Source organism: Trichophyton rubrum (genome assembly GCF_000151425.1).
Source record: "Trichophyton rubrum CBS 118892 genomic scaffold supercont2.4, whole genome shotgun sequence".
Lineage (NCBI taxonomy): Eukaryota > Fungi > Ascomycota > Eurotiomycetes > Onygenales > Arthrodermataceae > Trichophyton > Trichophyton rubrum.
Window position 1 is genome coordinate 1,100,385 of NW_003456425.1, and position 27,743 is coordinate 1,128,127.

The 27,743-nt window shown below is 51.4% G+C and overlaps 11 protein-coding genes across 14 annotated transcripts in view; 8 read left to right on the plus strand and 3 right to left on the minus strand.

Moving 5' to 3' along the window:
* The window catches only part of TERG_04277 (uncharacterized protein), a gene marked incomplete at both ends in the record, with an annotated part of 953 nt that extends 300 nt beyond the window's left edge, over positions 1–653 (minus strand). Inside the window, one exon of the mRNA XM_003235173.2 lies at positions 71–653. Within this exon, the coding sequence (XP_003235221.2) occupies positions 71–653 (583 nt within the window). The remainder of the gene's footprint in view (positions 1–70) is intronic.
* A 976-nt stretch (positions 654–1,629) lies between these two features.
* On the plus strand, positions 1,630–5,739 carry TERG_04278 (uncharacterized protein; the record flags this gene model as incomplete). Its single annotated transcript, XM_003235174.1, has 2 exons — positions 1,630–1,662; positions 1,750–5,739. 2 exons carry the CDS (start codon positions 1,630–1,632, stop codon positions 5,737–5,739), a joined length of 4,023 nt encoding a protein of 1,340 aa, XP_003235222.1.
* A 502-nt stretch (positions 5,740–6,241) lies between these two features.
* TERG_04279 (uncharacterized protein) lies at positions 6,242–7,069 on the minus strand (the record flags this gene model as incomplete). The annotated part of the gene is made up of 1 exon (XM_003235175.1): positions 6,242–7,069. One exon carries the CDS (start codon positions 7,067–7,069, stop codon positions 6,242–6,244), a length of 828 nt encoding a protein of 275 aa, XP_003235223.1.
* Positions 7,070–7,764: 695 nt separating this feature from the next.
* On the plus strand, positions 7,765–9,484 carry TERG_04280 (uncharacterized protein; the record flags this gene model as incomplete). Its single annotated transcript, XM_003235176.2, has 2 exons — positions 7,765–8,849; positions 8,938–9,484. Exons 1-2 carry the CDS (start codon positions 7,822–7,824, stop codon positions 9,482–9,484), a joined length of 1,575 nt encoding a protein of 524 aa, XP_003235224.1. The 5' UTR covers positions 7,765–7,821.
* A 987-nt stretch (positions 9,485–10,471) lies between these two features.
* Positions 10,472–12,475, plus strand: TERG_04281 (woronin body major protein). 4 transcript variants are annotated; one of them, XM_047749742.1, is made up of 4 exons: positions 10,472–11,040; positions 11,101–11,483; positions 11,622–12,154; positions 12,211–12,475. In XM_047749742.1, the coding sequence occupies exons 2-3, from the start codon at positions 11,462–11,464 to the stop codon at positions 12,116–12,118; spliced, it is 519 nt and encodes a 172-aa protein (XP_047606226.1). In that variant the 5' UTR covers positions 10,472–11,040; positions 11,101–11,461; the 3' UTR covers positions 12,119–12,154; positions 12,211–12,475. The 4 variants fall into 4 exon arrangements, with proteins under 4 accessions (XP_047606226.1, XP_003235225.2, XP_047606224.1 ...); XM_003235177.2 differs by having other exon boundaries at positions 11,101–12,154; XM_047749740.1 differs by having other exon boundaries at positions 11,101–12,154; positions 12,219–12,475.
* A 1,785-nt stretch (positions 12,476–14,260) lies between these two features.
* On the plus strand, positions 14,261–14,977 carry TERG_04282 (uncharacterized protein; the record flags this gene model as incomplete). The annotated part of the gene is made up of 1 exon (XM_003235178.1): positions 14,261–14,977. One exon carries the CDS (start codon positions 14,261–14,263, stop codon positions 14,975–14,977), a length of 717 nt encoding a protein of 238 aa, XP_003235226.1.
* A 492-nt stretch (positions 14,978–15,469) lies between these two features.
* On the plus strand, positions 15,470–16,150 carry TERG_04283 (uncharacterized protein; the record flags this gene model as incomplete). The annotated part of the gene is made up of 1 exon (XM_003235179.1): positions 15,470–16,150. The coding sequence occupies one exon, from the start codon at positions 15,470–15,472 to the stop codon at positions 16,148–16,150; it is 681 nt and encodes a 226-aa protein (XP_003235227.1).
* A 786-nt stretch (positions 16,151–16,936) lies between these two features.
* On the plus strand, positions 16,937–17,318 carry TERG_12127 (uncharacterized protein; the record flags this gene model as incomplete). Its single annotated transcript, XM_047751133.1, has 2 exons — positions 16,937–17,097; positions 17,153–17,318. 2 exons carry the CDS (start codon positions 16,937–16,939, stop codon positions 17,316–17,318), a joined length of 327 nt encoding a protein of 108 aa, XP_047606227.1.
* A 516-nt stretch (positions 17,319–17,834) lies between these two features.
* Positions 17,835–18,389, plus strand: TERG_12128 (uncharacterized protein; the record flags this gene model as incomplete). The annotated part of the gene is made up of 1 exon (XM_047751134.1): positions 17,835–18,389. The coding sequence occupies one exon, from the start codon at positions 17,835–17,837 to the stop codon at positions 18,387–18,389; it is 555 nt and encodes a 184-aa protein (XP_047606228.1).
* A 1,730-nt stretch (positions 18,390–20,119) lies between these two features.
* Positions 20,120–22,530, minus strand: TERG_04285 (uncharacterized protein; the record flags this gene model as incomplete). Its single annotated transcript, XM_003235181.1, has 4 exons — positions 20,120–20,859; positions 20,916–21,156; positions 21,244–21,508; positions 21,875–22,530. 4 exons carry the CDS (start codon positions 22,528–22,530, stop codon positions 20,120–20,122), a joined length of 1,902 nt encoding a protein of 633 aa, XP_003235229.1.
* Positions 22,531–24,954: 2,424 nt separating this feature from the next.
* On the plus strand, positions 24,955–27,292 carry TERG_04287 (uncharacterized protein; the record flags this gene model as incomplete). Its single annotated transcript, XM_003235183.2, has 3 exons — positions 24,955–24,970; positions 25,036–25,926; positions 26,020–27,292. The coding sequence occupies 3 exons, from the start codon at positions 24,955–24,957 to the stop codon at positions 27,045–27,047; spliced, it is 1,935 nt and encodes a 644-aa protein (XP_003235231.1). The 3' UTR covers positions 27,048–27,292.
* Positions 27,293–27,743: the final 451 nt, after the last annotated feature.

Genomic DNA, 27,743 nt, shown 5'->3' on the forward strand with positions numbered 1-27,743 from the left:
GTAGCACTCTTGAGGTAGAAGTATCCGCGCAGAAACTCATGCAAGCCCTGGGCCGGCCGGACCATATCACCGTTCGCCTGCCGCGTAGAGTAGTACCACTTGAAATGTTTCCTGTTCAACGCAGCCAGCTCCCGGTGTATATGATCGTCGTCTCCGCCGCCTTCAACCTCGCCCGAGAGCTCGCGCGCGCCAACAAACGGATGGTTCATGAAAGCCACGCGCTTGAAGAAGTCGGGTCTTGCAAGGGCGCTGTACCCGGCCACCACGGCCCCGAAGTCGTGTCCAACAATGCACTCGACGCTCTTATACCCCAGCGCATGCACCAGCACCACCATATCCCGAACGAGGTTCGTCACGGCAAAGTCTCTCAGGTCGACGTTGTCATAGTCTCGCGTGTCCCAGCCCGTCGTCCGTCCGAAGCCTCGCTGGTCCGGCGCAACCACATAGTACCCTCCGGACGCCAGCAGCGGCATCACCTTGCGCCACGAGTACGCCAGCTCCGGGAAGCCGTGCAGCAGCAGTATCAGCGGCCGGTCGTGTGCAGCCGAGTACCCTGCCTCGAGTATATGGAATGATATTCCGCGCGGCGCCGTGTCGATCTGTCTAGAGGTCACGCCTTCTGGTAGCGGGAGCGGAGGAAGCTGGACGGCCATTGCGGGGTGTCTCTCTCTCTATCTCTCTCTATCTCTCTCTATCTCTCTCTATCTCTCTTGTTCTTTGCGTGCTGCGTCTCTCTGCGTGTTGTTTGAATATGTAGATAATGCGGATTTGCGGCGGGATGGTATCAGGTCTTCACGGTAGTCCGACTGTCTTCCACGTTCAGATATATCATTATTCTATCGGCGAAGTTCCGGCCTGCGAGTCAGCTTTCTTCGTATTTACACGCTCAGATAGCACACTTGCGCTGCGACTTGGTTCTCCTGCTGCATCCTGGCCTGCTATGCCTGAGCTGAGCCATGGGTGGCATGGTGGTGCAAGCAAAAAACGGGCGAAAAGCACACAAGGCCGGAGGTTAGAAAAGCTACCAACCAGGTTCTACCCGCAGGTCTGTACCATGGATCAGCCCGAGTTTCTTGTTCGTCCGCTCGTTGTCTCTTTTTTTTTGTCGCCTGTTCGTGGTCTGGTCGCCGTTGAAGCTGCAAGCTGAAACTGGCGTGGATGCGCCGTTTGCTGGTGTTTCTTTTTCGGTGCAGAGGAAGTCAAGTCGAAGGGGCTGCGGCGGGAAAAAGAAGCCTATCCAACTTTCTTCCTGCGTGTTTCAACCCTCCAACTAAACCACCGCCAGGCACACGCTGCCACCACCCGCCGCCCACTTAAGAGCCAACCGCCTGCTTCTGCTTCTTTCGTCGTCGTCTTCTTCTTCTTCTTCCTTGTGTTTTTGTACTTCTGCGTGTTGCTGTTCTCTGTCCGTAGCGAGAGTGTCTGGGGCGAAGCTAGCGAGCTATCGATAGCTCTCTCTCTGCCCTTTGCGCTCCTGTTACAGATTCCAACCTGGCCACCCAGATCACCGCGGCCACTGCGAATTCTCCGAGCATCAAGCGGCCATCGTCATCTCTCTGGGACAGGGAAGAGGCCTGTCCTGCTGTCTTTGCCTCTCTTGATGAATTCTCCGTGTTGAGCAGTCTCGCTATGTTCCGTCGCAAGAGGAGCGTCCGTCATGCTGTCAGTATCCAGGCTTTACCTGCCAACTTCTCTCCCAGCATCAGTGCCATTATGATGAAGATAGAGCGGCTGCTAACACCGGAATAGCCTCTAAATACCAATCCATCGCCCTCTGCGCAAACAGCTGCCCTCCAGGCGTTTCGAGCGTCCCAGAATCCAAATCCCAGCCTGTCCTCCTCCGCCGCAGCAGCAGCCCTTCGAAGCCATACCCCCCCTCCAACACCCGTCAGAGATGTCCAGACCAAGCGTATGCTGCGCAGGAAGCGGTCTGCTTCGTCTATCAGCGTTCCTCCAGGAAATACGCTCCCAGATGGTAAGAATGGGGGACTTCGGAGAGTCCGCAGTTCCGGGTCCATGACTGCAAGGACATTCAGAGAGCAGTCGCCGGCTCGGGGGGGCAGTGCCACATCGAACCTGGCTGATATGATACCGGTTCCTCCCCTCCCGCGTGGCTATGCAGCCTCTCCTCCGCAGAGACCTAGAAATGCAGACTTACCGGGCGTCCAGGGGACTGCATCGGCCAATGGAGCGTCGTCAGCAGCGGCGATTGCTGGACGTAGGGCACGGTCAGTGTCTAATTTATCACTGGGACCGGCTGATCTTGAAAGGGGTGGTAGCAGGAACTCCATTAATTTCTCCTATCCGATGAACAGGCCGAACTCGCCCCGGCTATCAATAGCTTCCCTAGATTCGCCCAGGAGGGATGGCCTAGGCTCTCCAAGACTACACCAGCACCAGCAGCAAAAGGTGTCTACCGAACAGGCATCGGTACAGTCTACGGATAAGCCGGTTACAGGCAAGCCACCGCCGCTGTCAGAGTCTCGACCAATGCTGGTTGATCAAGCCACACAGGTTGCAGACGACTCCTTTAACCCAATGCCAACTTCTCCGCCTGGTACACAGCAGACAGACAACAAGCCGGTGGTAAACGATATCGTTGCTAAACCTTCACCTACCGTTACTGGTGGAACGCAAACGGATAGCCACGATGAAATACGTCATGCATCACCACCACCAATCCTTGGTAGGAGGCCTTCGACAGTCCTAGAACTGCAGGAAGAAACCGAGGATGACCAGCCTACAAAACGACATGTAATCCATCAAAGCTTAGATTTCACCAAGCAGCGTCCGATGGAAACAATCAGACTGAAAGAACCACCGCCTGTCCAACATATCAAACCCAGGGCGAAACCACAACAACAATCGCAGCCCCAGGACGCTTCTGCGCTACCTGCCCCAAATATCTTCCACATCAGGCCTTCTTCCATCAGTCCAAACAGGCTCACACGCTTCTCCGAGCATCTGGAAATACCAGACTCGGAGAACAACCTACACAATCCTCCACCAAGATCACTTTCACCAGCTAAACCTGCCCTGAAATCAACCCCCAGCCCTTCCCTGGGAGCTCGTCCCGAGAGATCAACCTATCAACCAGGCCAACCAGGCAGCGAGACTTCCGAGGGGACCTCCCTGGTCTCCGACGATGGCTCGAGGGCGGGTTCAAAAAAGAGACATCCCAAAGTCAGCTTTGAGGACGAGACAGAAGTCATCGGCCATGGCATCAGTCCTCCTACCTCTCCAGAATCTCTAACATCTCAAAGTCCAAGGGCACATACACCTCGGTCGTGGAGCGACAGTATCATTCAATCAAAGTTCGGCGACGACGATTCGAACGACTTTGAGCAGTTCTTCACTCCACGACCCGCCCTACCGTCATTCGGCAGCATTCGGGGTCGCAAGCCATCGAGATCACAGGATGTTGAGGATGACTCGAATCCAGCATTGGAAATATCTTCTTCCTCTGCCGACCATGCAATCGGTGGGATCCTTTCTACTGCTGGTGGGAGAGATCAGAGCAAACATGATGCAAACGCTAATCTACAGCTGCCGCCTGAAGTGACATCACTGGAGAGCACCGGCTACAGCTCACTATCAGACGACACTTCCAGCGATGAAGGGCCAGAGCTACAGTATCTCCCAGCACATCTCGATAGTAAGAAGGATGATACCCCAGCGTCAAAGGATACACCCAGCCAAGCCAACGGAACTTCACAACCTCGCCAAATAAAGGCGGAAAATCACCTGAAGCCGACTCCCGCGATATTCATCCAGCCCGCTACACCAGGTATGGAAGAGGTCACGCACTCTAAAAGGCCATCCTCTGAGATACCCAACAATGAACACACGCAAGGAGTTTACTCGTATTTCTCGGCAAATGATAAAAAGCCTCTGGCTCGTAAGGAGGAAGATGATGACTCTAACTCTGATTCGGGGAATAGTGTCTATAGTGATGCCTATGAAGATCTCTCGGACATGGAGGGCGATGGGTTTGGTTCTATTGATGCGATAGTCGATAGATCAGTACCATCCATGCCGGAGCCACAGCAGCCCAGCGTCACGCATTCGCAACCGCAAGAGAGCGGTCAACGAGACGAACCAAACGGTACAGCCGAAGCTTATGCAGTGGCCAATGCTACTCCAGAAACGCAGTCGCAACCTGCTCGTCAACATCAACCGGAAGGTACCGCTGAGGAACGTGAGAGTTGCCGCCAGGCGTTATCTACAGCCAATTCAGCTAAGACAGCTGAGAGGCCCTTGTTCGAAGAGAAGATGACAAGCCCACCCGCAGCCCCATCTTATCCAAGCCCAAGAATAGGCTCTTCTGGACAATTCAACCATCACTCACCCGCTCTTCGCCCGATCCTAGAATCCAATGGATCAAGTGAAAAGAAATCTGTCAAAGCAAAGGGGAAAGCCCCTCTGGCAGTCCGTCCCCAGCGGACAATGTCAAATGCAAGCGACTCATCTAGCAGTTTCAAACGGCCCAAACGATTCCGTTCAACTGGGCGCTATACCTTACGGCGAACCATGAGAACTACCAGTGCTGATCACGGTATGGAAGTGCTATCGGATGGCGGTCTGCCTCCTACAAAGACAATTGACCATTCATTAAACCACCGACCATTCTCCTCTAACGATAGCCGCCCAATGATGCGAACCACGTTGCGTCAGTCTCCAAGCACCACCACTTCGAGATTTTCTGTGTTAACGGGCCGAGGCAAATCTACAAAGGCAAATGGATCATCAGCAAAGCACCAGCCGTTCAAATCAAGGTATGAAGACTCTAGCGATGAGGAAGGCGGGGCTATCAAACTTAGGCCTGTCCGTGGTATACCCAGGAGACGGAATGAAACAGAAGGCGACTCGACCGACCTTGACGATAGTTCTGAGGACGAGGCTACCCGACATGTTCTGAGACGGAAAAAGTCGAATAAGGGTGACTCAAGGGCTATTCAAGATCCCGCCGTTGCTGCTGCTGTAGCAAGGCTAATGGCTCCGAGAGACATTGAGCAGTCAGCTGCAATCTCCGTCATACCAGGCCCTGAGCAACTTCCTGAGTTTAATATCAAACACAGGAGTGGTTTGCTCGGGCGTCTTCACCTACCGAAGAACAATAAGCTACGTCGGGAGTCAATCTTACGAAAGCCTGATATAACCCTCGAGCAACCAAGGCTGGGGCTGGATCAAGCCAGCATTCCTTCCCCGGGCCTACCACAAGAAGACTACACAATCACTACAACTGTCAATGGACGCGTATTGGAACGTTCGCGAAGTGATTGGCAGCCACTATCACCCAAACTGCAGAAACGAGCGAGCAAACTAATTCATCGGTCTGCTGGTGATTCCTGGCCTCTTCGTTCAAACGGGCACACTGCATTCTCTTTACCATCGTCACCCAGTACGACCGAGAGAAGAAGGCCAACAGTGTTACCAATGCAGGAAATCACTAACGGCAAGGACTCAGACACTCGCCCTCGGACAGCAGATAGTGTGGCAGCACAGAATACAACACAACATACAACTACAGCTTCTGTACCGAACAGCCCAATGAGTCCGGCTAGAGCTGAAAGATCTCTCTGGGCATCTCGGTTTCGGCCTTCTAGGCGTGGCACAGATGACAATTCGACCGCATCAGCGGTATCAGAGGTGCACCTTTCATCATTGCGGAATGAGATTCCCCGACATGAGAAAAAGAGCAGGTTTCCAAAGCTGAAGAAAGTTTTTGGGATTTCCTGAAACAAGATATCTACAACAACTTCCACCGACGTTTATTCGATGCCATTCTCTATTATATTTTACATCCCCTGTTCAATATTTTCTTTCATCACACATCACTTAACTCTCCTTCAACCTAATATCTCACTTCTTACGTTCTCTAGTCCGCAGATCATCTATTCCCCTCCTATTTTCTTAAAATTTGCCATAAATATTTATTTTGCTTCTTGATATGTCGTTGCATAATATTGGCATCAGGTTTATGTTTCAAGTGAAATCCTAAAAAAGCACACGATAATAATGTTTTGACTGTTTAGTATGACTCCTTTTGTTTCCCTTTCACCCACTCATACATTCCATCTTCGTGCAGATAGATTGTTTTCCTTCTGTCCTTTTAATGCCATGTCAATAATGATAATAACGCTCGATATTTGTACCACTTTTAATCCAGCTTATATACGAAAATCAATACGTATTCAAGTAGCACGGCCCTCTAATAAATAAACCAAGTAGACCCATCCATCTATGCACCATTCACGGTACCAGCCAGAACCATCTGCCCCCAGAAATAAAGCCCCCACCCAACAGAAGCCTGGAGCCAGAAATACCCTCCCTTATCACCCGATTTCTTGCTAAACACATCCTTTGCAACAAATAAATCACTAATCACAAACATCACTGCCCCCAAACTTCTTTGATTCTGCATCGACATGCTAGTCGGAAGTCGCAGCACCGGTACCGTCGAAACAGCAGAAGCAACCATACAGCTAATGATTAACGTATACAAGCACACCAGATGCCGCATATCATCCGGCACAGACAGACGCAACACATTTGACCTCATCAGCGAGGCGTTTGCCTCCAGCTCACTTCCTGGCCTCGGGTATAATACCCCCAGCCATCTCGCAGCAAGTAACGAGGCCATCGCCACACTCGCGAACACAGACCACGATATGCTTTGCGTATCTTCCAGAAAGGCAAGGATATACGCTACGTGAGCTGCAGCGAAAGCACCGATTCCAGCCTGGAATGACGCCGATATAGAAACTTCCTTCTCAGCCTTGGGTTGGTTTGGGTTTTTGGGCTTTGTGTGTATGCTGTACTCGCTTCGGGAGGGTATTAAGAGGAAATCTCCGATGAGAGAGAAGAAGAGGCCCCAAGTGATGTAATTGCGGTAGGGAGAGGGTGCGTTGAGGGTTAAGTGGAAGGCTCCCGAGAGAAAGGCGAGGGAAGAGACTGGTTTGGCCAGAAGGTGGCCTATGTATATTGAATTGACCTCACATAGGACCAGGATTGGCAGGGATACCAGCAGGAGGTACACCGCCGCTTGCGGAGGGAGACTGACATCCATCGTGAGGTTTGCTTCTTTGTCTGTGAGTGGATGGTTCTCATGAAGTTCATGAAGCTGATGCAGCGGTAGCCAATATCTAACAGCTGCTCTTTATCTCCTACCCTGGAAGACAGTTTTCTACCTAACACGAGAAGAACATCGCGGCCGAGGTGAAGCCAGGAAGCGGGACATGTGAATTCTATAGCTTGCTTCCCGATCCGGCAATTCTGACTACAGCTTCATCTTTGCTGCTTGAGACGCTCTATCGAAGCCGATTCTCCTCTTCAGCTGATGCGTTCAATTGATAGATCCAGTTGCTCTTCGAACTGTTTATACCCATACTTACTTCTGATGGTCCTTGGGTGGCTTTATGGCGGTTGACATAACCCCCATGTGACTTGCCGGGAGCCCGGTTATACGATAGACCGCTATGAACTACATTTTCGCAGTCCAAGGAAATGCAGCTTCATCCTAGCTAAAACATGCATATACTAGAGATCGCCACCGAGCCATTTGCTTTTCCTGTTGTTTTAGTTTCATCTGCAGCTTCTCGAGATCGGGTTTAGCGGAAATAGCAATAATACCCGTCGGTAACGCCCTTTGGTTCGCCCGATCGGGGTGGGGTATCAAAGAATATGCCATTCAATCATGGGCATGGAATCTTTGAGAGACCTCTGGCTAGTCAATATATCTATATATATAAATATAACGGTCCGCTGTGGTTCTGAAGAAAGGGTGAAATACCACCTCTTCAAGGGGACCTGGACGTGAACATGCCAGAGAAGGAAACAGAAAGCGTTATCTGTCAGGATGGAGTACTCGCAGCCAATGCCAGCGGTGGAGCCAAAGATATGGGAGAAGTTGAAAGTGGCCATATCCAAGGAGAAAGAGGAAGAGAGGAAGAAGCGATCTATTCGGCTTTCAAGCCAGGAACCAAGATTTTCATATTGGTGATGGCCACATTTTCATCCTTATTCTCCCCTATGTCGACAACAGTTTACTTACCGGCCCTGACGCCCATTTCAGCTGATCTGAAGGTCTCGACTAACCTTATCAACTTGACACTGACCACCTACATGGTCTTCCAGGCCCTCTCCCCCACATTTTTTGGGGACTTTGCGGACACAAGCGGGCGCAGGCCTGCATACATTACCACTTTTGCAGTTTATCTAGCAGCCAACATTGGCCTAGCGCTGCAAAACAGCTATCCAGCACTGCTAGTGCTCCGGTGCCTGCAGAGTGCAGGAAGTAGCGCGACCATTGCTATCACGATGGGCGTGATGGCAGACATTGCAACTGTCTCCGAGAGAGGGAGGTATGTGGGCATGGTGTTGACGGGAACTTTGGTTGGTCCAGCAATAGGCCCGGTACTAGGTGGTGTACTGGTGCAGTACCTTGGATGGCGAGCAACCTTCTGGTTTCTGGCGATTGGAGCCGGAGTATTTCTGGTGCCGTACGTGCTTTTTGTGCCCGAGACATGCCGGAATGTGGTGGGTGATGGCTCTGTGCAACCGCCGTGGTGGTGGAGCCGCACACTGATGGATATATGGAAAGGTAAAAAGGCCCAGCCGAGCAAGGTGGAATGGGAGGCATCTCTGGCAGACCAAGGGATCAAGAGGAGGGCATCGAGCTTTCCTAACCCGCTGCAGTGTGCAAAATTGGCGCTGGAAAAGGACATCGGACTGATCCTGGGGGTCACCGCGGTGTTGTACGGGACGTTTTATATCATGTTGGCTTCTGTCCCATCCCTCTTCAAAGAGATATATGGTTTCAACGAGTTCCAGGTCGGGCTCTGCTACTTGTATGTCAATCTAGTCGTGGGTCGTGGGGGCTCTTGTGGGATAGAAGTATTATTATTATATATGTTTGCTAACGTATCTTTTTAAAAGGCCGAGCGCAGCTGGGGGGATAGCATCAAGCTTCAGCATTGGCCACCTTCTAGACTGGAAGTTCCGGCGTATCGCTACAAGCCTTGGCCTGCCCGTCGACCGCAAACGAGCCCAAAGCCTGAAGGAGTTCCCCATCGAACGGGCCCGGATTTCGCTCATGCTCCCACTCCTATTCGCCGGCATGGCCACGATGGTCGGGTACGGTTGGGCTCTTGAGCAGAAGGCGATGCTTGCTGGACCACTGATACTGCAGTTTGTGACGGGCTTCTGCACCGGTAGTGCCTTTACAGCAATGAGCACGCTGCTGGTGGACCTGTACCCGTTCAACCCGTCAGCGGTGACGGCAGCAAGCAACCTGATCCGTTGCCTAGTAGGAGCCGGGGCAACGGCATCGTTTAACCCTCTGATCGAGCGGATTGGAATTGGCTGGTGCTTCACGGTGTGGTGTCTGTTGACTGTGGGGGTGTCTCCAGGTCTCTGGGTAGTTATCCGATGGGGCCCAGCATGGAGAGAGCGGCGGCGGCGGCGGCAGGCATCATCCCTCTGACAGCAGCCAGAGACACACACGCATCCATCCCATCCTGCTGCCATGGTAACACTACTGGGGATGGCCGGCACCAAACAAGCGAAGCTGGCGGTAAAAACAGCATCAGCAACGGAGGCCGGTGGTGGCTGGCGCCGTCGCCCGGGCAACCGCAGCAAACCAAACAGACCCGCGCAAAAAAGCCGAGGTCCCCATCCCCTTCCCGTGATTAGTCATCAGCTGGCCCTTGTTTACGTTTTCTTCGCAGGCGCCGCGCGTAACACCACCGTATTGACGCCGTAACGCTGTAATCTGTACTCCTGTACCAGAAACATGAAAAGCAAGCTAAAGAAGTCAATCGACAAGAAGGATCGAAGAGGGCTGGACATGGTTTTGACATGTGGGTGATGCGCTGCCCGAGTTGCCGTCTTCTGAAGGCTGGAAATTGAGACGCTGCAGCAATGGAGCATGGAGGTCGAGTCGAGGCCGATGGCTGGGGAAGGCAGCACGCAACGTTGGAACTGGAACTGGAGCTGGAGCTGGAGCGAGCCAGAGCTGGGGAGGCTGGGTCTGAGAGCTTGCATGAGCTGGCAGTGTGGTGGCAACCAACCACCAAGGTCCACGACGTCTTCTCCATCGGCCCTTTTGTCTTCACTACTCTGTCCTCAGTGTTCATCCCTCTCACTCTGTATCCTTCTTTTCACCGGCTTCCTCTCTCACTTTGCGAGGTCTCTCACTTGGGGCTGTCAAACCAGCAGCCAGAGTTGAGAATACCGTTTGTAACGTAAAATACGCCGTACGGTAACCAGGGACTTGGGCCGGGAAACCGCGCTAGCCGCTTCTGGACGTGACATCGTAAAATAAACAAACAAAAGCCTTGTTTTCTTACCGTACAGATACAGGCCGCCTTTGGTCCTCCTTTTCTGCCGCAGGCCAAATAAGAAGTCGAAAACTTCCCAGCCTCCGACTTTCTCTTCCTTCTTCTTCTTCCTCTTCCTCTTCTTCTTCTCCATCACCAGCCTCGACTTCACCCACCAATTCCATCTCAATTGACCTTCTTCCATCTCCCAGAACAGGACGGACGCCAGTCTATCTTCGTTCTCATCACCCTCTGTGCCCCTTCGTCCCCGTTGTAGCTGTAGGACTTGAGAGACTCCCGTCTTTTCTTGTCTAGCCTTTCGAATTGTCACCCAGTTCGAAAGGCATTCGAGAAAGGACGCCCCTCAAGCAGCCAATCTGGACTTTGACGCCCGCGTCCCCATCCCCTTCAGTGTCTTCCCGTCGTCGTACCGGAGTGACGCTGCTGCCGCTGTCTCTGAGTCCACTCAGGAGAGAGTAGAGGGCGAGGTCAAGTTTTCAGGTGCTTCGCGCGTCGGACGGGAAGATACTCGATACGAAGGCCCCCTCCCAGCACCAAGAACCTCTACCCAGCAAGCCACTGCTTCCTTTGACCAGCGCTTCGACAACGAGGAGTTCCGTCCTGTCACCGACTACAGACAAACCACTGTCGTAGCCCACGAGGAGCACCCCCGTCACCGCCAACAGGAGCACATCCCTGAAGTTCAGCTTTCCCGGGAAAGGTTAGTCTCGTTTTTCTTTGCTTTTCCCTCCATTTCCCACCTCTAACTAGTACACCCTAGATACTACGAGACCAGAGACCGTCGAGAGACTGAACTTGATACCCAGCTTGACATCACTGAGCGTCAATACCGTGCCCGTACTGATCCTCGCTACCAAGCCCAGTACGAGCCTGAACCCCGCCAAGTTCGAGACGTAGACGTCGGGTACAGCAACAGCCGTACCTTCAGCTCCGTCGAGAGACCCTCTGAGAAAGTTCGAGAAGTCGACGTTGCCTACAGCCGGGCCTACGAGACCGTCGACACCTCCCGCCCACCAGTCGAAGTCCGTGACATCGACTATCAGGAGCAGACCAAGCAGTCAGATACCCTCAACCTCATCTCCGATCACCGCGTAGTTCAGGAGCAGGACCCTCAAGCCAAAATGGGTTACTACGACGACGAAGGTCAGTACCACTCCTTCCGCCGCGGAGTCGAGCGTGCTGCCGAGCGCGTGCTGCACCCATTCCATCACCGTCACCATCACCACCACCACCAAACCCACGAAGATGGAATCATTTCTGACGAGCGCCGCGTCGAACAAGGTGCCCCTCGTGAGACCGTCCGCGTTGTCCAGCCCCGTGGTGGACACCCACCAGACACCATTACCATCCCCTGCCACTTCATCCGCATCGGCGACCTTTTGATCCTCCAGGGCCGCCCTTGCCAGGTTATCCGTGTCTCCGTTTCCCAGCAGACCGGCCAGCACCGTTACCTCGGTGTCGACCTCTTCACCCGCCAGCTCCATGAGGAGTCCAGCTTCATCTCCAACCCATCTCCATCTGTCGTCGTCCAGAGCATGCTCGGCCCCGTCTACAAGACCTACCGTGTCCTCGACATGCGCGATGACAACCGCATCGTCGCCATGACCGAGACCGGTGACGTCAAGCAGGGTCTCCGTGTCGTCGACCAGGGCAACCTCTTCAACCGCATCGCCGATGCCTTTGCCGAGGGCCGTGGCTCCGTCCGTGCCCTCGTCATCAACGACGGTGGCCGCGAGCTCGTCGTCGACTACAAGGTCATCCACGGTTCCAGACTCTAGACAACCAACCCCACCAACCAACCAGCCAAACAAAAGGTACCTCGGCCCCAACCTTAACTTTATAATCTGCCCGGTTACTAACACACATCAAGAGATACAGCCAATCAAATTTCCCGTCATCTTGATCTATGTCTAGTTTGGATACCAGATGTATTGCCTGGACATCAAATTTGACAAGCTTGTTTCCTCTTTACGTCTCGGAATCCAATGTTCTATTTTCCTTTGTCGATAACTTGAAACTTAGTAGTAGTGAACACCTTTCCTTTGTCAGTGCCTGCTTTGCTTTCTTACTACCACGACGTCTAATCAACTTGTAAAAATGAAATGGAAATGAAAGTTTGCTCTATTTAAGGCTCGCGAGCGCCCTCAAGTAGACATCTTTTGTAGTATCAAACTAGAGAATTACTTGTTTGTTTGCTTTATTTATGGACCAGCTAGCTCGATGTTTGGTTCGATGGGTTACATCCGGACGTAGACTGTAGCACATGGCTTCAGCAATAGCTATGATCTTGACGCCGAGACAGCGGGTTCCAAGGTAAAGGAGTCTCCATACAAATGTTACACTGTCGGTAAAACAAGTTGTTGCTGGAGTAGATGCTAGGAACTGTTTGATTGTTGCTAGTGAATAAGTCGTGGCCTGGATAGTGTTGGTGTGCTCTGCATTTCAATTTGATAAAGCCTGGGGCTTTCTTTACTCAGGCGTCAAAAATTGACCGACTCTACCACATTAAAAACTTGACTAGATTGAAGCTCATCTGTGGCTAATTCCTTCCATCGACTTGCTGATAACTTTATAACTATCGTGAATCCATGACCTTGATGTCTATTCTACTTTATCTATACCCAACAACCACGACAGACAGGCTATGCACGGAGTAATCTAGCTACTGCCAGGGATGACGTCGTCCCTTATCTCGGGAGCAGCCTAAGCCCGCTGAACTTTGTTTTCCGCGGCATTTTATCTCGCCTCATCCTTTGGGCGCTGTGCTATTGGAGGCAGAGTCAGCGAGCCAGTTCGCGGGGCCTGCGTCTGTCGGAAAAGTATGCAGCGGAAGAAAGGCTGCTCGCTCATGACCGACTAGTTAGTACAGCTACAGAGCTCTCTAGCTTGGTCTACAGGAGAGGGTTGGTATTCTCTATTGGTGCTGGCAGCTACCAACATCCGCCGGTGGACTGATATTGCTGGTCATGCTCAGGAAACCCTCATACCATCGACTGACTAGCAACTTCTAGTTACCCTACGAGACGTCCGAGTGAGCAACTAAATATTGAATGAGATGCAGGCTCCAAAGCCCATAGGGCCACAAGACCACACTCGGGTCGGCTACCCACAACTGCTGCCCAGATGAAGCGGGAGACACGCTGCATCCAGCGAATAGCAGTGGCGGGACAGCGAGAAACAGAAGAAATCCCCGCATCGCAAGGTTTCACTCGCTCCTTGGTCTCCTATTCGAAACAGGTTTCATGGCCGCCTTCGTGAGGCCCGTCGGGTGTCTCGTGCCATCGCATGACATCTGGCTTGTGGAGCTGCCGTTAAGCCGACAACTATCATCTTATCGTCCGCTGGGGACCGGGATTTGCAGGTACATCACGGAGACAGAAATAACAGAGATGAACATGACTACCCAACTAAACTACATGATAACCATCAAACGTCGCAGTTGGATTGGCAATGAAGCATTCATTGGCTGGGAGCTGAATATACGAACTGGAGGGCAAGTCTAATGGCGGGGAACTGACCTGGGGAAAGATTGCTCTTGTTAGTTACTAGTTGCTCTTGCTCGATAAAATAGAATTACTCTATCTACTTAGTGAGTTATTCACCCGAGAAGTAGTCAACTGCAACACCCCGTTTGATGCATACCTGACCCGTGCCCCATCGATATCCCCACCCAAGCTGATCGATGCCCACAATGCGATCTGCGAGCAAATCAAGATAATCATGCATATATATGGCCTCCATGCACGATAAAAGAGCCCTATGAGTTGGCGATATTTCATTCTAAACTGGAGTGAAGACAGGGGTTTGGTGTATATATACGTCTCACCCCCTCTACCTTACCTTCTACACCGCAAGTCCATATTATCATCTCTCAGTCTTATATACCTCTGGAGAGCAGCAGACTTTCGATAGTGGTGATAATGGAAGCTCCCGGCTCAACAAAGCAAGCGGATGTCCCTTTTCGTTTTCTCGATCTGCCCTTTGAAATTCGCCATGAGATCTATTCGTACTGTATTCCTTACCATACCCATTTTGAGGAGATACGCTATTTCAGGGCCCGCGCTAGCTTTCCGCAGCCAGTAGTAAAAAAGTCAAATGTCAAGAACAAAAATGCTCTCCTCCGCGTCTCAAAACAGATAAGTGAGGAGTGTCTGAACATACTATACGGCAAAAACAGATTCTACATCACCCTCAACGCTTCGAAACGCTGTCTCCTTGCCAATCGTATCACTACGGAAAACAGAGCTAGAATCAGAGATGTGGTTGTTATCGTGCGACATATGGGACCCGCATATGGGCTACCACCACCTATGCCTGCAGATGGGCTCTGGTCTTCCTTGCTCCCCGGCCTAAGACAGTTGAAGATCATTGCTGAGCAGCCTGTGCAATCTCCCAATTCACCCTTTGACCCAGCCTTTGACGAAAAGGTCAGAAGCTGGATCAAATGGTTTGGCCTTTTGATGGAGTGTTTTGCGAAATATTTGACATCTTACACCGTCGTGGAGGTGGACGAGAACGGAAAGGACGTCACTATGGAGCTTGTGAGGCAACATCTCACCCATAGTTACCGGGTTGTCAGAGACGATATCCACGGCGATTTTATATTCCAGAGGGGGCGATTTGCCATACATGCATAGCATATTACTGAGCAGCTGGACTACTCCAACCATTTTAATGATAACTGATTTAAATCCCTTTCAACATTGTCGTTTCTGTTTTGTTTCTTTCTTGGACTGCATATTTTCGGGCATACTTACCTTTTTATCCTCTAACACCCAACACAACTCATTCGATAGCCACATTCTCCTTCTCCACGGCGCATCATATAATCGTTTATGTTCACACAAGTGTGTTTCAAGGATATGCTGTTGTCGATATGGGAAATAGCTACGTGACTATTTATAGCTCCTTGCCGCGGTGAATCCACTTTTAAGACTTTCTCAAGACCCACATCGCGGCTATTTCTCTGACTCCAACCACAAAAGCACTCACTACCAAGTGATTTATCCCCCAATTCCAACGTTACAGACCCCCTTAACAAAGAAACGTAACTTTGATGATATCACAGCATATTTTAAGCACTATCAGAGGAAAACTTTAGCCAAAACCAACCTTATTACTGCTTAGCTATGGAGGGATCAAAACAGAGTTCTCACTTCCGTCTCCTAGACCTTCCCCTCGAACTACGTCGAGAAATATACTACTGCTGTCTGCCTCGAAGGCGTCTGGTCATTCTACCATCGACAGCCGACGGCAAGCCGCAATTTAGCTACCCGCAGCAACATTCTGACCAACAGATTTCAAGCCACGGAAACAATATCCTTCTTCTTTCCAAACAAGTAAGCGAGGAGTGTCTTGACATTCTCTATGGCGAAAACAGGTTCCGTCTGAATTTCAGTGCCACTGTCCGTTATGCGCCTCAGACAATTCAGGAGACCACCGAACCGCATCTTATAACCCAGCATATCACGCCCGAAAATCGTAACAGAATCCGTTCTCTGCTGATTTTAGCGTTGCCAACGGCGTGGCGTCAGGATATGGCAATTTGCACTGGCTTGAAATCTGTGCCTGAGAAGCTCAACTGTTTTCATATTTTCACCCGGAAAAGACAGGTTACGGGCAACGACACCGAACAGGTGATAGTTGAGCGTTTTCATCAATTTGTGGAATTTATGTGTAGCCGCATAACTCCTCGAGCTACGGTGCAACTTTCGGATTTCGTGTCTAAGAATGGTAAGCCTCGGGGAGGTATGCGTCTAAGCATAGTAAGTGCTAGCAATAGCCCGAGTGTGAGCTACTATGCAGTGTGAAGTGGGTGATGCTGCGGTATATAATCTGGGATGTGACATACGCGATACAACCTGTCAGGCATGTTTCTAGAGGTTTCATATCGTCCATCCCCAGATTATCTAGTTGCCATCAAGCGGGTGCTGCCTAGATAGTTCTTAGAGCCTTGTGAATCGGTCTGCACACTGTTTGCAGCTTGTTCCTTCCCTATCGACAGTTCTTGATCCCGGGCTCTGGTATAGGCGGGCTGTTGTTTGCAGTGCGGCTGATTGATGCTGGATTTCAAGCAAAAAATGTAGTCATAGTTGACGCTGCAGCTGGATTGGGCGGGGCGCGGTACGACATACTTAGTTGTAATCGTAAGCGCTTACTATGATCACAATATCCTTACTTCTGAGGTAACAGTACCTGTAATGAATGAGTTTATGTGGGGGTTTAGCATTTAACTAGTGGGGCTAATTCAGCCAACTTGCGAGTTAACTTAGTTGACTCTAACTCTAACTAACGAGTTAACTAGTTGGTTAGCTGCGTTGCTCAGAATATTAAGCTAAATACACGCGGCTTGGCGCGGCTGGCGCGGCTGGCGGGCAGGCTGAGCCGTGGGACGTTACAAGTCGAGAATTAAGGACTTACTAATTTGGTAAACAATACGGAGTAAGCGCTGACTTTCGGATATTCGGAAAGCGATGCGCACCCACTGAGCTCTCTCTCCAATCAGTACCTACCAGCTCCTGGGTAGGTAGGTAACCATACTCCGTATTCTCTACTTTCGTTGGCTTGCACAAGGCAAACGCTATTTTTCTCTCGCCATGGCACGAGTTGGACGCGTCGGGTTCCTTGGAACTGCGATCGTGTTCCATGTGGTTTATATCTATTCCATCTTCGACATCTACTTTGTGTCGCCAATTGTACATGGAATGCGTGCATACAGAGTCGATATACCTGAACCACCCGCCAGGCGATTGGTTCTGTATGTCGGTACAGTTATCACTCCTCATCACATAGCCATTGCATACTGACCTAAGCGTCGCAGGTGATGGACTCCGAGCCGACAAGGCGTTCCAATTCTTTCCCGACCCTTCAAGACCGGCAAATGATCCTTCTGCGCAGGACGTTGTCCCCATGGCCCCTTTCCACTCTCGAGTCCTTGAACACGGCACTTTTGGCGTCTCACACCCGTGTCCCCACTGAGTCCCGGCCAGGTCATGTCGCCCTCATCACTGGCTTGTACGAAGATGTGGTGGCAGTAACGACAGGATGGAAACTCAATAACTCAATCCCGTCAACTTCGACAGTGTCTTCAATAGAAGCCACCATACCTGGAGTTGGGGGAGTCCAGATATCCTGCCTATGTTCTCTACCGGTGCTGAACCAGGCCAAATCGAAGACCAGATGTATAAGACTGAGTTTGAAGATTATAGTAAGGATGCTACGGAGCTAGAATACTGAGTCTTTGATCGTGTTAAGAAATTATTCGAAGATGCTAGTACAGACAAAGACTTGAATACGAAGCTAAGACAAGACAGGATTGTGTTTTTCCTACATTCACTGGGCTTGGATACTACTGGATATGCACATCGACCATATTCACAGGAGTACTTGAGGAATATCCAAATTGTGGACCAGGGCGTACAGGAGATCACGGATATCATTAATCGGTTGTACGTTGATGATAAGACGGCTTTCATCTTTACTGCAGACCATGGGATGAGTGATTGGGGCAGCCATGGAGATGGACATCCGGATAATACTAGGACGCCCCTAATTGTTTGGGGGTCTGGAGTTGCGAAGCCGAGGACGGCTAAGAGTGGCAAGGCGCCGGGTCATGAAGATGGCTTCTCGAGTGACTGGCAGCTGGATCATATCTACCGCCATGATGTTGCTCAGGCAGACATCGCATCACTTATGGCGTACCTTGCCGGCCTGGAATTTCCTGTCAATTCTGTTGGAGAGCTTCTGTTATCATTTCTGGGCGCTACTGATGAGCAGAAAGCAAAGGCTCTGCTCGTTAATGCGAGAGAGATTTGGGAGATGTATCGTATTAAGGAGCGCGAGAAGATGGCTGAAGTTCTACATTACAAGCCTTACCCTGGCTTTGCTGAAACTAGAATCGAGAATCGTCTCGCATCCATTGAGGGACTCATCCAGGAACAAGATTACACAGCCGCAATACAACAATCTGACGATACATTAAGATTGCTCTGCAAGTCGGACTGGTTGCTATTGCAGTTTTTGTCACGAGGTCGAGTGTGTATTCTCTGAAGGCGAAACAGGGACTTCCGTTGGGGACACAGGTTGCTAGATAGGCTACACTGGGTAAGCACTGCTTTGCTTTTTTCTCCCTACAGATGCTATTAGACCTAATCTACTGTATAGATTTGAGAGATGCTTCCGAGTCTTGCACAATCGTGTGTTTGGGGCCTGTTTCTGCGCTAACAACGATGTAAACAGTTACATCTCTTGTGCTACCATTTGCCCATGTCTTGCACCCACAGAAACATCACCTCCCCCGCCAAATGATCAATTTCCTCGCACTTGAGCCACTCTTCATAATTCTTACAATCTCTTATGAAGGGCTCTTTTATTTCGCTATTTCTATTACTCTCTTTAATGGGTCCAACTTGAACACAGGATACATTGACATTCTAAGAATGGCATTAGCATTACCTCCGGCACCTTGATCTCCAAAACGGGCCTGGAAGGGGAAATTTCAATGCCGCTGGCAGCGAAGCAGAGAGAGAAGGCTGCCGCACAGGGGAACTACAGAAGACTCGTCCTATCAGATGTAAGATTCTGTTTGTTCTTCCTCTTCCTGCTGCAATCCGCCTTCTTTAGCACAGGAAACATCGCGTCGGTCTCTTCCTTCTCTTTGGACGCTGTCTACAGGTTAATTCCCATATTTGAGCCCATTAGCCAAGCGGCTCTTCTCATTGTCAAGATTCTGGCCCCTGTCGTCCTGGTTTCTACTAACCTTGGATTTCTGACTAAGAGATTGAAGCTTCAAGGTGGGAGCCTGTTTACGGTTGTCATGGGTATCGGTGACTACATGACCCTGCGCTTCTTCTGGGCCGTAAGAGATGAGGGGAGCTAGTTGGAAATTGGCGAAAGCATTAGCATGTTTGTTATTGCTTCTGCATTGTGTATTTTTGTTGCCGGATTAGAGGCTTTGTCGGAGGTGTTTGTTAGAGGCGTGGAGTTTGAAGATGATAAGTATGGAAGAGGCACAAGGACGGAAGGTTAGCGCTAACAGGGATTCCGGTCGGTCTTGGCTCTGGCGGCCCAATGAGAGTTCGCCGCTAATTGAGTTTAGCCGAAGCCTCGGGTTGGCCCGCGAAGCCTTACATAAGCGACATTGGCATGAGCGGAGTTAGCAGCGGAGTTAATGCATATAGGTGTAGAGTGATACTTGTGTTGCTACAGCATAGCAAAATCACTAGAGCAAGTCGATAAAGAGAGCAAAAACAATGATTAAACTAGGACCGAGCGCTAGTATAAGCTATATTTGACATCGGTTGTGAAGTACAAAGATAGAAGGAATAACGCCAACGTTGTAACAGTAACAGAACTCCATTTCCCTATGTTTGATGGTGGAACAGTACAGACTGATTGAATGCGGTTCATCATGGAAGGCAAAATGCGGGTGGTTGTTGGGTATAGATATTGATGATGATGGGGGCGAGGTGAGAAGGTATTATTAAACCGTGGAGGGGGTTTTGAGTATGTGATGGCCGGGAGGGTACGTCGCTATCAAAGCGTATGCATGATTGGGAAAAAGGGTAGGTATGCAGGTATGTATGTATGTAAAAAGGGGGTGAGGTAAACATGTGCGTTGAGAAGGGAAGAAGAAGCCGGTGGTGAAATGAGAACTCCTAATATACAATGGTATCGTAAGGCATGGCATGCTAGCAGAGCAGAGCAAGCAAGGAAACAGAGCAGGACAAGAGAATGAAATACTGGCCGTGGTAGTGACAGTGACGGCAAAGGCAACGGCTTTACTTATCACCATATTTGCCGAAGAGTTCCTGCCACTTGAACAAGCCTCTAGTCAGGACGTCCATCATCTCGCCGCTGGTGAGGTCCTTGAAGTCCTTGTCCTTGCCGGCAGCGTCTGCGTCAGGAGCTGGTGCTGAAGTTGGAGCTGCCTGTGCATCTGACGAGCTTTGGCATTCGCTCGACGATGTGCCATTAGTTAGGCCGTTTAGTATTGCCTCTGCTTTCGCAATGGTAGCTGCCATATCACGGCTTGTAGTTGCCATTGTCGAGCTTGAATCGCCTGGCGGTCGAGTCGGTTGCTCGCCGCTGGCAGCCATTTCCACTTGTAGCCGCGAAATGAATTCAAGGATGGCGGCTACACGCCGGCGCATGTCGTTCATTGTAGTGCGGTTGGGGTTCATGTAGCGTGGTCGACTTGCTTTTCCGGTCTCGCCGTTTGCATACGTGCCATTGGGCCCTGCGTTGGAGGCGCTGGTGGGAGAGTCGCCTGTTGTGACATCCTCGCGCGACTGGTTTCGACGAGGAGAGTTGGATATGGCGTCCGTAGTGCCATTGGGAGGATCACGGTCACGAGTATACTGGTTACGACCTAGACGGCCACGGCGGGCCGGAGGTCGGCCAGATTTGCGGGTGGCAGGTTTGGAAACAGGTGTAGAAGCTGTTGGTGTATCTGGAGCGGACTGTGTAGGTGCATTTGGAGTGGGTTTTGTGGGAGAAGTGGTTTCGGGGGGTTCAGAGTCTACGAATTTAATTAGTAAGTGATCCAAAGTCCGGGGAATAGAGAAATTGTCATACCTTCGCCTTTGCGACGATCAGATCTGCCTTTACGTCGGCTAACGGGTTCGGGCGCAGCCTCCTTTTCGGGTTCAGGCTCAGGCTCAGGCTCCTTTTCGCGCTGGTTCCGAGTGGCTCTAGTTTTCTTCTGGTTGCCATTGACACTTGTGGTCTTTGACTTAGTTTCTTCTTCCGAGGGAGATCGGGTGTTGCGCCGGGAGGGTTTTGAGCGGAAGAGGGGGAAGGCGAGCTGGTCCTCTGTCTCTTAGCAGCTTGTTTGTTTCTATCAACGTGTTAGTAGACTGGGGACTGTGGTGTAGTATGGAAGAAAGACGTACAGTTCGCTAACACTGCGGCTTCTCTTGCCTCTGCGGCCGGTAGTCTCTTCGGCCAGGGAGGCAGTGTCTTCCTTGCTCTCCTCGATGGCTCTGCGTAACAGCTCTTCCTCATCATAGGCAGCATCACGGCTATTCATGGTTCTACGTTTAGTGCGAGGAGACGTATCGCTGCTTTTGAGCTTCTTGTCCTTCGAAGTTTTTGCGGTCTCTCTTGAGGTAGTTGAGGATGCCGATGAGGTAGACCCGGCTACCGGGAGGTATTGGGAGGACTTCTGGCTGCGAGACCGTAAGCGCGATGCCCACATTTTGAGGAATGCCGGAATTCAAATGAAGTTGGTGACTGAGGAGCAAGGCAGGTGGAAGGGTGATGTGGTAAGGATGAAGAGACAGCAGAAGGGCTCAAGGGGGGAAGTGAAGCCATCCTATATAGTGTATAACGTGTGTTGCGAGAACAATTGAAAGTGTAGGTAGGTAGTGCCGGAGAAATCAATGGAGGATGTTGTGAATCGCAAAGAACACAGCAGCGGTGAATAGACAGAGAGATACTAGCCACCACTAGAAATAAGGAAAAGAAAAAATCTTCGGAGTAGAAGACAGAAGGAAACAGACAAGATAGGGAGCAGTATAACAGAGACAACTCACCCATGGGGTCCGACAATGATACTGTGCAAGTCCTTGCGGCATCTCTCGCAGAAATACTCGTCAGGACTCGAGGCCTCTTCCATGATGCCGACGCAGCCGCCGTGCTGCCAGACCTTGCACTCATCGCACTGGATGAACAAGCTGCCGGCATCATCAGACTGAGCGTCGGCCCCGGAACCAGCACCCTGGCCGTCGTCGTCCTTGCCGGCCTTTGACGAGGAAGCAGCAGCGGCGCCGCCGCGGTGTGCAGGCAGACCCGGGTAGTCTTGGTGGCCGCAGATACAGCGTGTGATCTCCTCTTCGCCCTCTTCGTCGAACTCGTCTCCCGTCAGCGTCACGTCTGCGTCGGCATCGGCCTCGACTTCCTCGCGGCCCCTGGACTGTCGCTGCTGGCGGGTGCTTGTGCCAGAGCCAGAGCCCGATCCAGAGGTGGCGGCGTCGTTCTTCGAGCTGGCCGTGTCCGCGCCATCGTCCAGCGACTGGGACCGCTGAGCAGCCGACCGGCGCGGCGGAGTAGGCTTGTTACCGTTGTTATTCGACCGCGTGGTTCGCTCCGGCCGGCTGAGGGAGTTGAGCGAGCTGGAGGAGGCCGAATGCTGCATTGCAGCGGATGCTGGGTGCGCTGCGCGGGCTCGAGAGGAGCGACGAGGGTTCATGGCGGTGGGCGCATGCAAGACTCAGGTATTAATGGGTGCGTACAGGCGTAGAGCGGTATCGTGAAAGATATTATGAGGCCGGAGAAGACCAGCAGCGCGTGTGAGGATGGATGCGAAGCTCCTGGGGGCGAGTGGGCAAAAATCTCGGTCCTTCTGGCTCACGAACCCGCGGCGTCCAAGGGCGAGGGTTTCGAGAATTGCGGCAAGCTGAGAGCGAGCAGGAGGCAGGGAAGCAGGACTCGCGTACCGGAAGATGCGAGATCGAGGACTGCTACATGCTAGAGAAGTGCTGGTGGGCGGGAAGCGGACGAGGTCGAAGTTGACGTTGGGAGTTGAAGGCGAAAGGCGAGGATTGGAGTTTATGGAGTTTTTGGAGAAGAGCAAGCCTCGCTAGTAGCTCAGTCCCCGCCCAGGGCCACGAACAGACAGCGAGACGACGGCGACGACAGGGCAGGACAATGAAGAAGACAAGAAGAAGAAGAAGACGATGATGATGATGAGGAGGAAGAAGCAGATGCAGAGATTATGCAAAAAGAAAAGAAGAGATTGACGGAATCTGCACTGTGGTTGACTGGAGTGGGAGGCTTCTCTTTGCGATCTTCAGCCGCCTTGAAGGCTTCGATAAGACTCTGCAGCGAGCACCGATGAGTTGAAGAACCCTTTTCGATGATAATAAGAGGATGAGAGAGCTAACGGTGTGCTTGATTCCATAGTTACGGCGGTGCGAGGAGCTGTCATCATCCCGGCAGGGAGGGAGGACTACAAGATAGAGACCAAACATAGAGACGCCAGGGAAAAAAAGGCAGTTCTACTCCAAGGATGAGACCGAGAAGATGGCTGCTAGTCCATTCTTGCAGCTCTGGCTAGCTATGATGCTGCTTGATGCGTTGGTGCTGGTGGCTGCGTCTCGTCTACGCTCGCTGAAGCTCTGGAGCGAGCCCTTCTCTGGCTAAAATCTACAGCTCGTAAGGAAGACACAGATCTAGCTCGACAACATCTTTCTGGCTTGTTGATCATGTCTTGCTGGTACGATAATCTCTCTTAGAGATTGGCTGGCCTCAATGGCCTATAATAGCCACGTCTAGATTCCTTAACAAGGGGATTCAATGTGAAGATGCTCCTACAGACTGATACCCAAATGTCCTGATGGCTGAGTATAGTGAATACTTGCTCTAGCCGGGATATGTTGCTCTCTCTCGCTTCCACTGCTTCCGTTGTGGAATAACAGTGCTTGTTCTCGGATGTCGACCGAATCAACGACAGGCAGAGCTTCAACTTCTAGCTGAAGCTTGTGAAGGACATTCATGGGGCGGCATGACCTGCTTCCAGGGCTAATACCATACACAATCCCATATGATGCCTCTATTTCTCCGTTTCCCCGAGTGTAACTACAGCTTCATCCTCAGGGCTTTTTCAATCTGCTGCTGGAAGTCTCCTACAGAATCAGGGCTATCTGAAGACGGGGGGAATAGCACCATACATATGTGATAGGGAGAGTAATAGGGAGAGAGATGGAGATAATAGAACTAGCAGAATACAAGAAGACATACAGATAGCCGAAGAAGAGACAAGATTCCGGCCACTTTTGAGTAGAGCTGGGCTTGGGGATATAATATTCAATTTTATAGGCTTCTCGTAGACCAGACTTCCCGACATGCAACATCATCACCACCACCACCACCACCTTAAATATCTCGACCCTGCCACAGTCTGCTTACCATCACCTCCCTCCCCCCCTCCCATCTTGATATCCCCATCCCTCTTAACCCTTCGGTCTTGTCTTCCTCTCCTCGGCTGGCGCCAGCTTCGCCTATCAACCGCGTCTGCCACTGGCTTCCCAAAGAGGCTAGCGTCGAGACATCCAAAAAGCGAGCAACGAAGAAGAAGAAGAAGAAGAATCTCAACTTCACCCGCTTGACGAGACGCCGACGAGCCTGAAGAGCGACGATACTCGATATTCCGGAGATTCACGGCCAGACGACCTGACAGCCTCCAGCTCCCTCCCTCCCGCCCTTTGTCCCCTTTTCCCCCGGTGGTGTCTTCCGCCTGCCGAGCATCTCGCTTCGATTCTCCGTCGCCTCGTCCACTGTGCCAGCAACGGCAACGCCCAGCTCGCAGCAGTCCGCCTCAGTTCAGAAAGCAAGCGTGGTTTGGTAGGTCTGGGCGGACGGCCTCATGCTCTTAATTTGCTTTGCTTCTCTGCCAGTTTTTTCTATGCTGGCTGTTCGTGGTGGACATTGATGCTGACCGTGACAAGGCCGGATAGTTGTCAATATTGGGCATCCACTCAACCACCACATATCACGCCGCCATTCACCTGAACCAAAGTCGATAGAGACGAGAGACGAAAGAGACACAAGCAGACAGGACTGTAGGGCCGAGTCGTCTACGTTTGCTCCCACTCTGCAGCCTGCAGGACGCACTATGGCTGCCACTCTGAGTACGTCGACAGCTCTACCACTCAAAACTGGGGGTTGGACTTGATATATGTTTATATATGCATAGATGGCTGTTCTGGAACTACGCTGACGATTGATGAATCCTCGACAGGCGGGGCGTACACCTCTGCCCCTGATACGCCGTCCCCTATCTTCCCGGAGCGGCTCATCCGTCCGCTGCCAAAACGGCCTCTGCGCTCTCGGCTTTCCTCAGATGCTGCAGACACCATTCTCTACCCACCTTCACAGCCAACCACACAGCTTTTCTATGGTGCATACTCGACCACGGGTGATTCCCTCAACGATGCAAAGGTCTACGTTCAGCGTAACGTCTACGGGTACGAGCACAACGCCGATGATGACGGAGATCATGACGATGATAATCACCACCATCATCACCATCACCATCACCATCATCACCACGACCACCACCACGATCATGATCATGACCATGACCATGACCACCATCATGACCACCATCACTACGAAGACGGTGCAGAGTCTGGAGAAGATGACGGTCCAGTGGCTGTTAGGAGAAGTGTAGGGCTTCAACGAGCTTCTGCACCACCCACAGTGGGGAGTGCAAAAGTGGCCTTGAATGGTGCCCAGGACGGATACGATGCATTTGAAAATACAAATAATAAAAAGAAAAGGAAAATACCTACGTCTGGTGGGCTAGGATGTCACTCTAGTCTCTCTTCCGATGTTGCAAGTCTTTCCTGCAGCGGGGGGAGCGGTGCTTCAATTTCGGTGGATGACGGTAGCGGACAGGGCTCCTACTACGGTTCCGGAAATCCTGCCTCTCCCGTCGGAGCTTCTGGTATGTCGGGTAAAGGACGCTATGGCCGGAATGGCCCTGGTCGCGGTGCTACCGCCAGGCAGCCCCTTGCAGCCCATTCGCCCAATACGTGGTCGACCGGGAGACGTCATGATAATGCCCTTTCTCAGGAGAACTTTGGTATTCATTTCACCACCCCCCTCCCCCGTTAACTATGATTACTATTAGTATGTTCACTGGGGAAAGGACGTATTCTAACTTAATTTTTAACAGAGCCAGGCAAAGATCAGGGAATAATTTCTGCCGCAATAGCCAATGCCGCCGCCGCCCTGTCGTCCAACCCTCAAGGCCAAAAGAATGTCAGTTTGCTTGACCAGACAAAACGGTCAGCTCCTGCAAAGACGCAATTCACGTTTACCTGCGAGTCGGACTCTTCCCGGGGTATGGCATGGCAGTCTGCACATCCTTACTCACTTCCCGAACATCACCGATCCGTCACTCAACCTCCCTTGCCTGGCCAACGGGGCTTCTCCACCCAGGGCACTCAGACCAGTCCCCACATGGTCACCCAGGCAAACCAGCAGCAGCAACAACAGGCTCGCCATCAGCAGCAGCAACAGCAGCAACAACAACAACAGCCACCTGGGCAGGCACAGACCCCTGCTCCACCGCCTCGGAAACCTCGCAGATCAGCTCGTGCAATATATACACAAGCTGCTCGCCAGCGGCGCATTCAACAGCAGATTACCAATCTTCACCACCCGCCTGACCTCGAGAGTATCTGGATATGTGAATTTTGCGAGTATGAAAGCATTTTTGGCCATCCTCCCGAGGCTCTTATCCGACAATACGAAATAAAAGACCGCAAGGAACGCAGACGACTAGCTGAGAAACGCCGTTTGCTTGAAAAGGCCAAGATGAAGGGCCGAAAGGGGAAGAAGGGAAGTAAGAATGCTGCAAAACATCAGAATGCAGCCGCATCCCATGGTCAGGGACACGTCCAGGCTCAGGGTCAAGCTCATGGCCACGCTGATCGAGCTCCTCCCCACCCCAATGACCAGAGCATTCCCCCCGATCTCGAAGAGTATGATGAAGAGTATGAAGATGACGGACATGAAGATATACCCACCGACGCGGCTCCTCGCATTCCACCTTCAATTCCAAAGCACCATCACCCTCCCTCTCCACCAAACTCAATGCAAGATAGTGCTGGCGGCGGCGGTGGTTCTGGTGGACAGTCAGGTAAGGCTTCTGCTTCAGCTGCTGCTGCTGGGGGAGGAGGTTCAGGCCGAGCGGGCTGACTGTCAATACTCCCCGAATTTCCGCCTTGGTGCGGTTCCCCTAGTTTCCTCCTAACCCGTCTATTTTATGTTTCTCTCCTCTCTCTGTCAATCTTTCTGTATGTCTTCATTTTTCCCTCCCTCTTTCTTCCCAGATTTACATCCTGATGCATCCCTTATCCACCATTATTCATAATGCACCTTCTAGCTTTTCATCATTCTATCACCTCTTATCCTATATCAATATCACCCCTTGTCCCCTAACTCTCTTTAGTTACCCCCCCCCCCATCAACAGATATGAGCGTCATGTCGATATGTCTGAGTCCCTTCCCCCTCATCTCCCTTTTGTTTCGAATTCCTTCCATCCCATCATAACGTCCCCACTCTATCCTTACCTTTACTTCATAACGATACGCTCCCCTCCCGCCTTCCTTACCCCTTGCCTCGTGTTTTTTTGGAAGCATACTGCGTTATGCATGTAACCTGCATGATATAGCGCTATTGGAAGCGTTGATTCTTTGTTTCTGAGAGATGATTGAAATCCTGTCTGTCAGTGGGACAGTCAGGACGCGGTGGTTTGCTGAGAAAGGAGAAGCTTACCCGCTGTTCGGTGCCAGCAACTTAGTAACATGCCGTACGATGATACTTTTGCTATGGCTTTGATGAGGTAAACAGCTCGTCTCATGCTATGCTGATGAATTCCGAGAGTTACTGTC

Bases quoted from the DNA above. Each gene is read 5' to 3' on its own strand.
- TERG_04281 (XM_003235177.2), top strand. From the start codon at position 11,462: ATGGGTTACTACGACGACGAAGGTCAGTACCACTCCTTCCGCCGCGGA.